Source organism: Octodon degus, unplaced genomic scaffold (genome assembly GCF_000260255.1).
Source record: "Octodon degus isolate 3935 unplaced genomic scaffold, OctDeg1.0 scaffold00050, whole genome shotgun sequence".
Lineage (NCBI taxonomy): Eukaryota > Metazoa > Chordata > Mammalia > Rodentia > Octodontidae > Octodon > Octodon degus.
In genome coordinates, this window is record NW_004524626.1 from 11,815,422 (window position 1) to 11,828,169 (window position 12,748).

General features: G+C 57.1%; 2 protein-coding genes across 4 annotated transcripts in view; both read left to right on the forward strand.

The window, feature by feature from the left end:
- Raver1 (ribonucleoprotein, PTB binding 1) overlaps positions 1–7,255 on the forward strand; it is a 14,499-nt gene extending 7,244 nt beyond the window's left edge. The window contains exons 4-13 of one of the 2 annotated variants that reach the window (XM_004632841.2): positions 1,232–1,423; positions 1,509–1,638; positions 1,771–1,865; positions 2,492–2,579; positions 2,894–3,093; positions 3,186–3,491; positions 5,163–5,237; positions 5,778–5,918; positions 6,094–6,177; positions 6,267–7,255. In XM_004632841.2, coding sequence (XP_004632898.1) covers positions 1,232–1,423; positions 1,509–1,638; positions 1,771–1,865; positions 2,492–2,579; positions 2,894–3,093; positions 3,186–3,491; positions 5,163–5,237; positions 5,778–5,918; positions 6,094–6,177; positions 6,267–6,413 — 1,458 coding nt within the window. In that variant the 3' untranslated portion in view covers positions 6,414–7,255. The remainder of the gene's footprint in view (positions 1–1,231; positions 1,424–1,508; positions 1,639–1,770; positions 1,866–2,491; positions 2,580–2,893; positions 3,094–3,185; positions 3,492–5,162; positions 5,238–5,777; positions 5,919–6,093; positions 6,178–6,266) is intronic. The other variant, XM_023717145.1, reaches the window with a different exon arrangement.
- Positions 7,256–7,719: 464 nt separating this feature from the next.
- Positions 7,720–12,742, forward strand: Fdx1l (ferredoxin 1 like). 2 transcript variants are annotated; one of them, XM_004632840.2, is made up of 5 exons: positions 7,720–7,851; positions 7,936–7,987; positions 8,173–8,279; positions 12,030–12,117; positions 12,251–12,742. In XM_004632840.2, the coding sequence occupies exons 1-5, from the start codon at positions 7,731–7,733 to the stop codon at positions 12,405–12,407; spliced, it is 525 nt and encodes a 174-aa protein (XP_004632897.1). In that variant the 5' UTR covers positions 7,720–7,730; the 3' UTR covers positions 12,408–12,742. The 2 variants fall into 2 exon arrangements, with proteins under 2 accessions (XP_004632897.1, XP_023572929.1); XM_023717161.1 differs by having other exon boundaries at positions 12,030–12,069.
- The last annotated feature ends 6 nt before the right edge of the window (positions 12,743–12,748 follow it).

A 12,748-nucleotide genomic window follows, 5' to 3' on the forward strand; every position in this document is an offset into this window, starting at 1 on the left:
ATAAAGGCTTTTCCTCATTTTATCAGTCTGTGTTAACACCTGCCATCCTTTTTTTTCTCTCTTCCTTTTTTTTGTTGGTTTTTTTTTTTTTTTTTTTTCATTTGGAACCGGGGATTGAACTCAGGCCGTTGCGCTTGCCAGGCAAACACCTGCCATCCTGCTGCCTCAGACTCCCAAGTCCACCTGCACTTTTCCTGTTTAGACATACATTTCTCCTTTTGCTGTCCCATGTGTCATTTTAGAGGCAGGTGCTAGTGTGCTGGTGGACATGCCATTGGTCCCAAACTGACATTCACCTGTGAACAGGTATAAGGAAGGCAGCAGTATTAGGCTAGCCATTGCCACCTTGACCAGTCCCATGGGGCACCAGTGTGGCATTCTGGGATACCTGCTGTAGCTTGATGGCCTAGTAAGCAGCTGCCTTGAGTCTCAGTTTCCACCTCTGCGGTGTAGTGACCCTGACCAAACACTTGGAGTTGGCTGCTGCCGCCAGGCAGGGCCAGGGCTGGGGGCTCCCTCGGCATGTGTTTCCTCTGGGCAGCCCCACCCCAGTTGCAGCCCCACTGTGCTCTGGCACCAGGAGATGGGTTTGCGGAGTTGTACAGTTGTGGACGGTGGCCTCACCAACCTCCCAGTTGCCTGTGGCCTCTCTGCATCATGCTGCCAGGACCCCTGTGTTGGGTAGCGGAGCTGCCCGGCCCACTGGCAGGGACTGTCACATACCTAATAGCATGAGCAGTGCCCAGCAACACAGCTGTCCCAGGGCTGCAGTTCGGGGCTGTGGGCCTGAGGGAGAGGAGTCCCGGCATGGCTGTGACCAAGCCTCTAGCTGGCTGGTTTCCCTTGAACCTTCAGGCCTTGAGACCTTGCAGCCTTAGCCGGGGTCAGGAAACACACCAGAGCCACTGGCCAGGACCCTTCGACTGGTGTGCTTGGGAATCCCAGTCAGCATTGCTCCTCTGGCACTGGCAAGAGGCTTGTGGAGTTGGCTGCAGCAAGCCAGGCCCCGGCTCTGCTGGCCCTGCCATGTAGCCTTGGGTGCACTGTTCTGTTTGGGGCTCACTTGTTACCTCTGAAGAACATGACAGCCTCCTGGGCTGGTTCAGGAGCTGGGCTTATGTCTGTCTCTGTGGAGGGTGCTGTCCTGCATGGTGCAGTATCTGACCACTTTTAGGGCTGCCCCTGGGTTTCTGGTGGTGGCTGCCAGGGCATCATGAACACCTCCCCACAGCTGGCGTGTGGCCAGGACGGGCAACTGAAGGGCTTCGCGGTGCTGGAGTACGAGACCGCCGAGATGGCTGAGGCAGCCCAGCAGCAGGCTGACGGTCTGGCCCTGGGGGGCAGCCACCTGCGCGTGTCCTTCTGTGCCCCGGGGCCACCAGGCCGCAGCATGCTGGCAGCGCTCATCGCTGCCCAGGCCACGGTGAGTGTGTGGGAGGGGTCCCTAGGCGGGTGTGGAGTGCCTGCTGCTACCAGGCCATGCTGAGCTGCCCTGTCCCCCTCCTCAGGCCCTCAACCGTGGCAAGGGGCTCCTGCCTGAGCCCAACATCCTGCAGTTGCTCAACAACCTGGGCCCATCTGCTTCTCTGCAGCTGCTCCTCAACCCCCTGCTCCACAGCGGTGCTGGGGGCAAGCAGGGTAAGCGGGCCTCCCGCCCCCTCACCAGGCTTCTCCCCTATCTGCAGCCAGGGCTTTGTGGAACGGTGGGGGGAAGGGACGTTTGCTTTAAGACCCTCCCCACCCCCAGCTTTTTCTCTGCATCTTCCCCAGGCCTTCTGGGCGCGCCCCCAGCCATGCCACTGCTTAGCGGGCCGGCCCTGTCCACAGCGTTGCTGCAGCTCGCCCTCCAGGCCCAGAGCCACAAGGTAACAGCAGGGCTCCCTGCTCCCCACGCTGGCAGCCTCACCTCCCTTGCCCAGCACTGTGTACCACCCTGGTGCCTTGGGAATGGTGAAACTTGCTTCTCTACCCTAGGTGGAGTCTGCTTTTGCCCTGTGCACCTGGCCTTGGTGGCTAGGTCAGGGGTCAGGGGAACTGGACGCACCTCTTTGTAGCCCTGAACTGGGTGCGGCCCAAGAGCCCCGTCCCCAGCTCTAGGGAAGAAATTCCCCCCATCCCCAATACGCATGCGCACAGGTGCAGGGCAGTACCCTGGGTCGCTTTGCTCAGATCCTGACAGGATTGGGGTGGTGTCTGGTGGTAACAGTGAATCTGTGCACGAGGCATTATGGGACTTAAGTGTGACCAAAATCCTCTGATTGGTGTGGTTGTCACACACCATGTGGCTATCATGCTGTGTGCTATGAGGAGGTTGGGTGGCCCAGGCATGCCACCTGGAACACCTGGTGTGCTGGGCCTTGGGGCACCACAGGTGGGGGGTGTCACGCCCTGAGGGATGCTGTGTGTGCTTGCAATTGCCAAGACCTTGGGGTGAAAATGGCTGCTACCTAGTTCACCCCGTCCCATCTGCAGCTGACTGTATCTGTTCTAGAAGCCTGGGATCCTGGGAGACTCGCCCCTGGGCACCCTCCAGCCTGGGCCCCAGTCAGCCAACCCCCTCCTCGGGGACCTGTCAGCAGGTAATGCTGACCCCGCCCCACCTTTCCTGGGCACTGTTCCTCTGCTTCCCAGCCCCTTCCTCTGTGGGAGTGGTGAGTTCCCAGCTGTGTGCTGCTGTGTCAGTGACTCTGGGCCTCAGTCTCATCTGTCAGTGAAAGTGGGGTCCTAAATTCAGTCCCTGGTTCCGCAAAAAAAAAAGTGGGTACCCATGTCATAGGGCGGCTGGGGACATTCTGACGTTGATGCCCTGAGACAACTTTGGCCCTACTGGCTATAGGGCCCTAGGAGAAGAGGCCTCAGGGCTGGGTTCATGGTGATACTCTTTTCTCTGCAGGCGGGGGCCTGGCCCCAGAGCTGCCGCCTCGGCGAGGAAAGCCACCACCACTGCTGGGCCCTTCTGGGGGGGACCGAGAGCCCATGGGCTTGGGCCCTCCAGCGGCTCAGATCACCCCCCCACCTGCCCCTGGGGGGCTCCGAGGCACAGGCCTTAGGGGCCTGCAGAAGGACAATGCACCCCTGTCCACGCCTCCTGGGGTAAGGCTGGATCCTGCGCCCAGACCATTCCTGCCTCCTGCCCTGTGCCCCCCTCCACCTGTGCCCCTGGTGAATCCAGTCCTCTGTCTCAGGTCTCTCTGCTGGGGGAGCCCCCCAAGGACTACCGGATCCCCCTGAATCCCTACCTGAACCTACACAGTCTGCTCCCAGCTAGCAATCTGGCTGGCAAGGAGGCCCGGGGCTGGGGGTGCACCACGAGAGGCCGCCGCCCAGCTGAGGGGCCCCTGCCCACGCCCCCAGTCCCAGGAGGAAGCGCTGGTGCAGGTAGCAGCAGCAGCAAAGCCTTCCCGCTCAAGTCCCGCCTGCTCAGCCCCCTCAGCTCCCGCCTGCCCCCTGAGCCCGGGCTGCCCGACAACTACGGTTTCGACTACCCCTCGGTGAGTACCAGGACACCCTGGGCCAGCCGCCCTGAGGGCCAGCTGCCATGGCCCTTTGTCCCCGTAGAGCAGGTAATTCTCTAAACTGATATAGGTAGCCTGCGTGGTGGTGCACGCCTATAATCCCAATTTGGGGGGAGCTTGAGGCAGGAGGATTGTTGCAAGTTCAAGGCCAGCCTGGGCTGCAAAGTGAGCTCAGGGCTAGCCTGAACTGCATAGCGAGATCCTGTGTCAAAAACTAGACAAAAAGGGGCCGGGGAGATGGCTCAGTGGAATAAGCACTTCCCTGGCAAGTGCAAGGACCTGAGTTCAATCCCTGGTTCCGAAAAACAAAAACAAAAACAAAAAACCCCACAAAAACCAGACAAAACAAAAAAATAGATGCAGGGTAGCATCCCTAACCCAAAAATCTAAAATCTTTAAGGTCCCAAATTCTTAACTTTTTTGGAGGCAGTCTTGCCCTGACTGGCCTCAAACTCACCATCCATCCTCCCGCCTCAGCGTCCTGGGCGCTGGGATCATTAGGTGACTCTCCCTACATACACCTTTTGGTGGTACTGAGAATTGAACCCAGGGAGCATGGAGCTATAGCCTGCAGCCCTTTTTTATTTTTATTATGGGATGGTGTCTTGCTTAGTGGCCCAGTCCAGCCTCAGTCTCCTGAGGACCTGGGATTAAAGGTGTGCTCTGCCATACCTCACTACTTCTGAAGCTGTTGGAGCACTGTGTCGCATCTCTCCCTGACCTCACAGAACAGGTCATTGTCAGAATGCAGACACACGACGAAGAGTAGTTTAAAACGACCCATTGTGCACGTAAGACGTATCCAAAGTGAAAATGAACTTCCTCTTTCAACTTGGGTTCTATTCTTGAGATGCCTCATTATGTGTATTCCAAAACCCAGAATGATCTAAAATCCAAGTTCTGGGCATTGAACCCTCACACCGAGCTACATCTTCAGTCTTTTTAAAGAAAAATTTAAATTTTGGTCCAGGGCCTTGCAAAGTTGCCCAGGCTTCAGCCTTCCTGCCTCAGCCTCCTTGAGTGCTGAGGTGACAGGTGTGTGCTCTCCCGCCATGTTTCTTTAGTCCTGGTTATGCCAGACCAAGCATTAGGCAGACTGCAGGTCCTTGCCACAGGTCTCCTGTCTGCCTGCCCCTATCTGTCAATCCTGCTTCCTGTCTGGCTGTCCACCTGAAGACCTGGACAGTCTCTCCTGGACTCCTCTATCTGTCTTTCTCTCCTGCCATGCCTCAGCTGCCCTTTCTGTCTATCTGACCGCTTGTACCCTGTTGACTCCTGGAGATTCATCCTTCTGTCATGCCACCCTCCTCCTGGTCAGAAACTGCACCCTGCGCCACCACAGGCCATGCCTGTTACGTTTGCCCCATGTGGGCTCAAAGCAAACCAACAATTGAAGTAAATGCCAAGTAGAGAAATGGAAAGGCTTCCTGAAAATAGAACTGCTGACCAACTCTGGGTCACTGTGGGGTCCCAGGCAGCCCTGCTTTGGGCAGCGCACACCCCTGGTCCCATTCCTGCTACCCCTCCTGCTCATAGACCCTAAGGCCAAGTTTGCCCCAAGCACCCTGGTTCTGTTGAGCCACAGAACTGAGTCCAGGGTGAAACTGGCAGAGGCTCAGCTCCCGTGTCTCTGTCCCTTCCATTCAGGATGTGGGACCTCGGCGGCTCTTCTCCCATCCCCGGGAACCAGGCCTAGGGCCTCACGGACCCAGTCGCCACAAGGTAAGAGGCATCATGTGCACCCGGCCCTGGGTGCAGCAGGTAGATCTGGCTGCGCAAGGAGTGGCCCCATCAGCTGCTGAGCCCAGCAAACATTATTTTACAATGAGGCGTCCCTCAGTGCTCTCAGCTGGCTCGCATCTGGCCTCCACTGATCCCCTTGCTTCCACCTCCTGAGTAACTGGGCCTGCAGGCACAGGCCATCACGGCTGGCTACAAACACAGTTTTTTATTTCCCACAATTGTGCAAGGGGTGGGTCGGAGTTCTCTGCTGTTCCTTAGGAGCTCTGCTGGGCCTCCGTGGTCCTGGCCTTGCTCCTGTAGGTCGGGCAGCAGCCCGTGGGAGGATGCTGGCTAGGCTGCACCAGCTTATCACTGGCCACAGCGAGGTGCCTCTGCTCAAAAGGCCCCTGTCCCTGGAGGACAAAGGCCAAGCCAGCCTTCACGTGCCAGCTGTCCCCAGTTCTGTTGGACAGTGCTTGTTACATCAAGCTTGGAGGCTTTTGGGGGACCCTTTGCCGCTCAGCTGCTCCCTCTCTGCAGATGTCTCCCCCACCCAGTGGCTTCAGCGAGCGGAGTAGCGGAGGCGGAGGGGGCCCTCTCTCTCACTTCTACTCGGGCTCACCCACCTCCTACTTCACCAGTGGCCTGCAGGCTGGCCTCAAGCAGAGCCACCTCAGTAAGGTGAGCAACCGGGGCCTGGGGTTGGCCAGCAGGGGCGGCAGGCCTGCCTCCAGGGTGCAGTGACTTCAGTGCCTTGGCCACAGCTGCAAGTGGCAGATGCAAGACGGGGGAAAGCCAGACCTCCTCGGGCCTCCTCCGAAGTGAGGAAGTGACTTGTGATCTCCCTCTTCTGCAGGCAGTTGGCTCGTCTCCGCTGGGCTCCGGCGAGGGGCTCCTGGGCCTTGGCCCAGGGCCCAACGGCCACAGCCACCTGCTGAAGGTACAGGCAGGGGGTGGGGACGCACAGGGCTGGGGAGGCCTGGCCCTGCGGCACCCCCTCACTCGGCGCCCCATGCCCTCTGTCTCCAGACCCCCTTGGGTGGCCAGAAACGCAGCTTTGCTCACCTGCTGCCCTCACCTGAGCCCAGCCCAGAGGGCAGCTACGTGGGCCAGCACTCCCAGGGCCTCGGCGGCCACTACGCAGACTCCTACCTGAAGCGGAAGAGGATTTTCTAAGGGGCTGGCCCCGAGGACGCTCGGGGCCTGTGCCGCATTGCTCTGGGGCTTTCTGGTGTTTTGTTTTGTGATCTTAAATTTTTTTTTTCTTCTTTTGGGTAATAGAGAAATCTCTGAAAGACTTTGCTGACCAACAAGCCAGAGCCCAAGGAGTGTGGGGGTGCCCAGCAGCTCTGCTCGCCATCCTGCTCCAGGCATGGGAACCACAGCCTTAAGAGAGAGGGGCCTGACCTGCTCTCTCCCTGCCCACTGCCGTCCTCTCTTGGGCCTGGCTCTTTCTCGGGAGTCCCCTCCTGCCTTGTCACTCCTGTGTTTTGGCCTTTTGAGTGCCTTGGAGGTTTTCCTGACCTCCTGTGAGGATCAGAGACTGTCTCCCTGCCCCCTTTTTAACTTTTGACAGTTGACTTTATTTCCTTTTCTAATTTTTATTATTTTTTAAGCCATCCCACATGACCCCCCACCCACCCACTCCCAGCTCTGATCCCTTCAAGGTCCTGCCTGTCCGGGCCTCCATTCCACACTTCGAAGTTCCAGCCGGCTCAGCCCTCTGCTCTTTCTCCTGTCTGCTGCAACGGGGCGTCTCCTGCGGCTGCCCCCCTACTCTGGCCAATACTCTGCCCCGGTCCCCTGCCCCCCGCCACAGCCCTCCGGCCTTCTGATGCCTTAACCTTGGGCTGCAGACCCCGCAGGCCAGAGCCTCTCAGACAGTGAGCTCCGGAAGCTTGACTCAGGACCAAACAGCTCTGGCCTCAGGCGTGGGCCCCTCTGCACCCAGGGACTCCACCCTGGGGACAGTAGTAGGAGGCCTCAGCCTCGGTCTTGGCAGTGCCCCACCCCAGCCAGTCCCTGCTGTCCGTCTGGGAGTTGGCTGCTGGGCCATCTCGCGAGCCTCTGCCGGACGCACCCCGTAGACCAGCTGGGGGGGTGGTCCCAGACGTGGCCTTCTCCCGGCCCAGTGCCAGAAAGCAACAACTCCGTGTAGGTGGCGCCAGTCCACCGGGATGATCCTGGCCCAGCCACCAGCCCCCCGTGCCCTGTCTGGGGCTCACGTCCACTCCAGGGGTCGCCCTTTCTATCTTCCCACACAGACCTTTGCTGAATTAAAGTTTGTAAGTAAATGGTTTTAAAAACATGCAGAGTTGGCTTGTTCTTGGGACGGGGCACCTGGTGGGAAGTGCAGGATGGCCCCGGATGTCGCTGCAGTACCCTGCGCGGCCCCCTTACACCACGTGGACGCCTCGTCCCGCGCAGCGTTCCCGGCGTCCGTCCTGCTGGGCGGTCCGCGCATGCCCAGCCGTGCGGTCACGTGACGCCGTCATGGCCGCCTCCTTCGCCCGGGGCGGCGTGAACGGCGGGTTCATGCTGCATGCTGCCAGGGGCTCGTGGTGGGGCCGGACCAGGGAGGTGGCGGCGCTGACGTCCAGGAGCTTCCGGACAGGTATCCCAAGTGCCAGCGCAGACTGCGTGAGCCACTCGCGCGCCCGCAGAGCTGGGGCCTCCGCTCACCCACCGTGTTTTCTAGGCTGGCGCCCGGCACTGGGGGACACCGGCGGCCCTGAGCAGCCTGGGGACGTGTGAGTGTCCCGTTCCCCGCCCCATGAGGTTTCCCGGCTTCCCGCCGTGCCCTGCAGCGTCTCTCCGTGTCCTTTATCTGCCTGGCCCTCTCCTGCTCCCGCACATCCCGAGTCCCGCGGGTCTGAGCCAGGGACGCCCCTGAGCTCGGCTTGCACTTGGACATCCGCACCCCGTCCGTCCCCAGGGTGAACGTGGTGTTCATTGACCGGGCCGGCCAGCGGATCCCAGTGAGCGGCAGAGTCGGGGACAATGTCCTCCATCTGGCCCAGCGCCACGGTGTGGACCTGGAAGGTATGAGCCAGGCACAGGGTATTACCCATCCCAGCTGCCCTTTATTTCAGAAAGCGACAATCAGATCCGTCTCCACAGTGTAGCCCATCCATGGCCTTCCACCAAATATGTATTAAAACCCAAACTTTACGCCTCTATTTAATAAGCATTTATTACGACCACGCCTCTGGAACTCTTGTGGCCAGAGCGTGTATTCTTCTGTTCTCTGTTGCTCTTTCCGTGCAGGCCAGTGTGTACACACACAGCGTGTGTGTGTGTGTGTGTGTGTGTGTGTGTGTGTTATGGCATGGTACTTGGTGCTGAAATCAGGGCCATCATACCAAACCATATCCGCAGCCCTCTTATTTTGAGAAAAGGCCTCCCTAAAAGTTGCTAAGTTACCCTGGCTGTCCTGTAGATGTGACCCTCCTGCCTCAGCCTCCCCAAGTGAGGAGATGATAGGCCTGAGCCACCGTCCAGGCTCCATATTGGTTTTCCCTTTTGCTATTGCGTAACAACACAGTCCTGTTATGTACTCAGGTTGGTCTTATACTCACTGTGTAGCCCAGGCTTACTTCAAACTCTTGGGGATCCGCCTGCCTCAGTCTTACAAATGCTGGGGTTATAGGCATGTGCCACTGCACCCAGTACGCATTGATTTGTTTTGTTTTGTTTATGTATCTATTTATTTGGTACAAGGTCTCACTATACAGCTCAGACTTGTAGTGATCCTCCCGTCTCAGCCTCCCCAGCACTGGGATTACTGGTGCCACCATGCCTGGTTTCTGTGGTTGGGGTACGCCCAGGGTTCTGGGGCCTGCATGGCGTGTGGTACCAGGGTTAGAACCTGGGTCCTTGTGCTTGCCTTGCTCTTGCCAGGGAAGCGCTTATTCTACTGAGCCATCTCCCCACCCCCTTTCCGGGGATTTTTTTAGACAAGTTCTTGATGTGTAGTTTAGGCTAGAAAAACCTTGAACTTACAGTAGACCAAGCTGGCCTTGAACTTACGGCAGGCCTGCCTCAGCCTTCCAAGTGCAGCAGGGATGACAGGCACGTGCTGCTGCACCTGGTCTCAGCTAGTATTCTTTCTTTCTTTCTTTCTTTCTTTCTTTCTTTCTTTCTTTCTCATCATCACATGTCACTGTAAATGTCACTCCCTGTGGGTCACACCCTGCTCAGTTCAGCTCAAGTTCTGTCTTCCCTCACTCTGGTTTAGCAGTGTTTTATTGTCTTCACAGCACTTTCTCTTTCTTTCTTTCTTTCTTTCTTTCTTTCTTTCTTTCTTTTTTTTTTTTCAGAACTGGGGATTGAACTCAGGTCCTTGGGCTTGCCAGGCAAGTGCTTATTCAACTGAGCCATCTCCCCAGCCCCTCTTTTCTTTTTTTGAGACAGAGTCTAACTGTGTAGCTCAGGCAGGACTCAAAGTTGAGGAGACCCTACTGCCTCGGCCTCTCATAGCGTTCCTCAGTGCTTTGCTTCCTTCCTTGTCATCTGCTCCCAGTGAGCTTGGAGTCCCTGTTCACTTGTTCGCCTTTACCCACAGCGGCTAATGGTGCTTAGATGTCAAGGGCATCAGATGAGCATTTGCTGGAGGGAATAACAGCAGAAATTACTTGCAACAGATTAATACATATTGGGGGCAACGCACTTGGGTCCCCCCTTCTGTACCTCTCAGACGGAAGCTTTCTTTCCCCAATAAAAGTTCTGCTCTTAACTTCCAAAATAATAATAATAATAATACACGTTTATTTCATATTATAGAGGAAGCTTCCATTTTATAGATGAGAAAACTGAACCCCAGTTTAACTGACCTGGTACAAAACCAAGTAAACAACAAAACTAGATTCAAAACATTTTAGCCAGGCCCAGCGGAACCTGCCTGTAATCCCAGCTACTAGCGAGGCCGAGGCAGGAGGATATGAAGTTCAAGCTCAGCCTAGGCAATCCGGCTTAATGAGACCCTATCTGAAAAGAAAAAGATAAGAACCGGGAAAGTAACTCACATCACTGTTATGACTGTCTGTCAGGGCAGTGCATTTTATCATTGTAGCCCCTAATCTGTGCTGCCCTTTGTGATTCTGTGAAAATGGAGTACCTCCTGTGTGTTGGGCAGCGATACGCAACAAATTGATGCCCCTGTCATCTCAGTCTCAGCCCACAAGGAAACATACGTGGGACACCCGGGCAGAGTGGTCTGTTTGTTGGGAGAACATAATCGGGAGCCTGACATGATCATTAAAAGGGGTCTGGTGTGGTGGTACACACCTGTCATCCCAGCACTCGGGAGGCTGAGGCAGGAGGATTGCCAGGAGTTCAAGGCTAGCCTGGGCCACATAGTGCACTCGAGGCCAGCCTGAACATTTGAGAACCTACCTAAAAAAAATCATTAAAGGGAGTGAGACATTGGAAGGTCTTGGCTGGCCTCCCTGATGTAGAGCTGTTTGTTTGTTTGTGTTTGTTTGTTTGTTTGTTTTTCCAGAACCCTGTAGGCAGCAGTTCAGGTCAGAGTTTGAGACATGAGTTTTATTTCATTTTTTATTTTTTATTTTATTTTATTTATTTGTTTGTCTTTTTGAAACAGGGTCTCACTGTGCGGCTCAGGCTGGCCTTGAGCTCACTGTGTAGCCCAGGCTGGTCTCCAGCTGGAAATGGTCCTCCTGCCTGAGCTTCCGACGCGCTGGGCTTGTAGGTGTGTGTCACCACATGCAGTGCTTCTTTTTGTTTTATTTATTTACCTCTTTTTGGAGGGGTGCCTTGCTGGGTAGTGCGAGCTGGCCTTGAACTCAGTGATCCTCCCGGCCCAGACTCCTGAGTTCTGGGATTGCAGGCGTGCGCTGCAGATCAGCCTATTTAATATTAACAAAAGCTTGATGGTGCTGAGTGCTACACAAAATTAAAAGGCAGAGAGTGGCAAGAGACAAGTGGCAGGAGCGTCAGATTGAAGGATGATTGCGTTGGATTCCTGGGGGCGAGACGGAGTTTTCTGGGTGGGGTGCAGCAGGTGCCAAGCCAGGGAAGGGCCTGGCTTGATGGAGTACGTGGCATCAGGAGGCCAGTGTGCCTGACATGGATGGAAGAAGGCGAGGACAGACCTCCTGGACAGCGAGGCGGGCTTGGATTTTATCCTGGGTGTGAACACCCTGTGCCGCACCCCTAACCAGGAAGGCGGCTGTCCCCAGGTGAAGTTCTTGGTGACCAGTGCAACGGTTCAGGAGTGTGGCAGGGGCATGGGGACAGCAGCGATACCCAGCTGCTGCATCTCAGCCCTGACACTGGCCTTCTCCCATCACAACCCGCCTGCCAGGACGTGGGAGCACTTGGAGCCAGGGAGGGCCACAACAAGCCTCCCCGGGCTTCAGAGAATCGGCCTGGGTTGGCCCCTTCCACTCTTGGAAGTTACATCCATGCTGTCCAGGGGCTCCACATAGCCAGCCCTGTCCTTGACGACCCTGGATGTGCCTTTGAGTCTTTTCATTTGTTGTGTGGGAGATTTTGAGATGGGGTCTCTGTGTGGCCCAGGCTGGACTTGACCTTGTGGTGATCCTCCTGCCTCAGCCTCCTGAGTGCTGGGATGACAAGCATGTGCGATCAGGCCTGACTTGGATGTCCTTTTGTAAAGACTCCAGGCAGCTGAGGAGCAGAGAACTGGGTGAAGGACAGGGTAGTAGCCAGCCCAGGAAGGAGCGATGGCACCAGCAGTGGGGTCACGGGCTCCTGACACCTGCACGATGGATGTGGACCTTCTGTCCCTTTCTTCTCTTTCTACCCCAGGAGCCTGCGAAGCCTCCCTAGCGTGCTCCACCTGCCATGTGTATGTGAGTGAGGCCCACCTGGATCTCCTGCCTCCCCCCGAGGAGCGGTGAGCGGGTTCCCCACACACAGAGGGCCCCTGCTCCCCTTCACGAGGCCGTCCTGCCTGACCCCTCCCCGGGCTGCTGAGCTCCCGCCGCCTGGCTGTGTGCCTTCCGCTCACTGCGCCCTCGGTGCCCTAGGGAGGACGACATGCTGGACATGGCGCCCCTGCTCCAGGAGAACTCCCGCCTGGGCTGCCAGATCGTGCTGATGCCCGAGCTGGAAGGGGCAGAGTTCACCCTGCCCAAGGTCACCAGGAACTTCTATGTGGATGGCCACGTCCCCAAGCCCCACTGACGGGGCCAGCAGGACCAGCCCGGGACTGCAGTGGCCCTGGGGCCAGGACTGAAGGAAGAGCCAAAAAGCCACCAGCTTGGCCCAGAGTACAGACCCAGGCGAGAGACAGGCTGCAGGCACTGAAGGGCGATAGCCCTGCTGAGGACAGATCCCCTGGCCAGGCTGTGGTGGGGACAGGGCCCCACTTTGGGGTGCCTTCTCCAAGACCCTGAGACTCAGAGTGTAAATAAGGGTGGACTCAAGTTTCAGCTGCAATAAAACTGTGTTGCAGCTCTCCGGCATGTCGAGTGTCTTTGGGGACCAATGCCAGTTAGATCTGCAGCCACTTCTGCTGCCCCCCA

Excerpts from the sequence above, each read along its gene's own strand:
- Fdx1l (XM_004632840.2), top strand. The coding sequence starts at position 7,731 with ATGGCCGCCTCCTTCGCCCGGGGCGGCGTGAACGGCGGGTTCATGCTG. Across the intron at positions 7,852-7,935 it reads GTCCAGGAGCTTCCGGACAG|GCTGGCGCCCGGCACTGGGG; the intron begins GTATCCCAAGTG and ends CGTGTTTTCTAG. Across the intron at positions 8,280-12,029 it reads CCACGGTGTGGACCTGGAAG|GAGCCTGCGAAGCCTCCCTA; the intron begins GTATGAGCCAGG and ends TTTCTACCCCAG.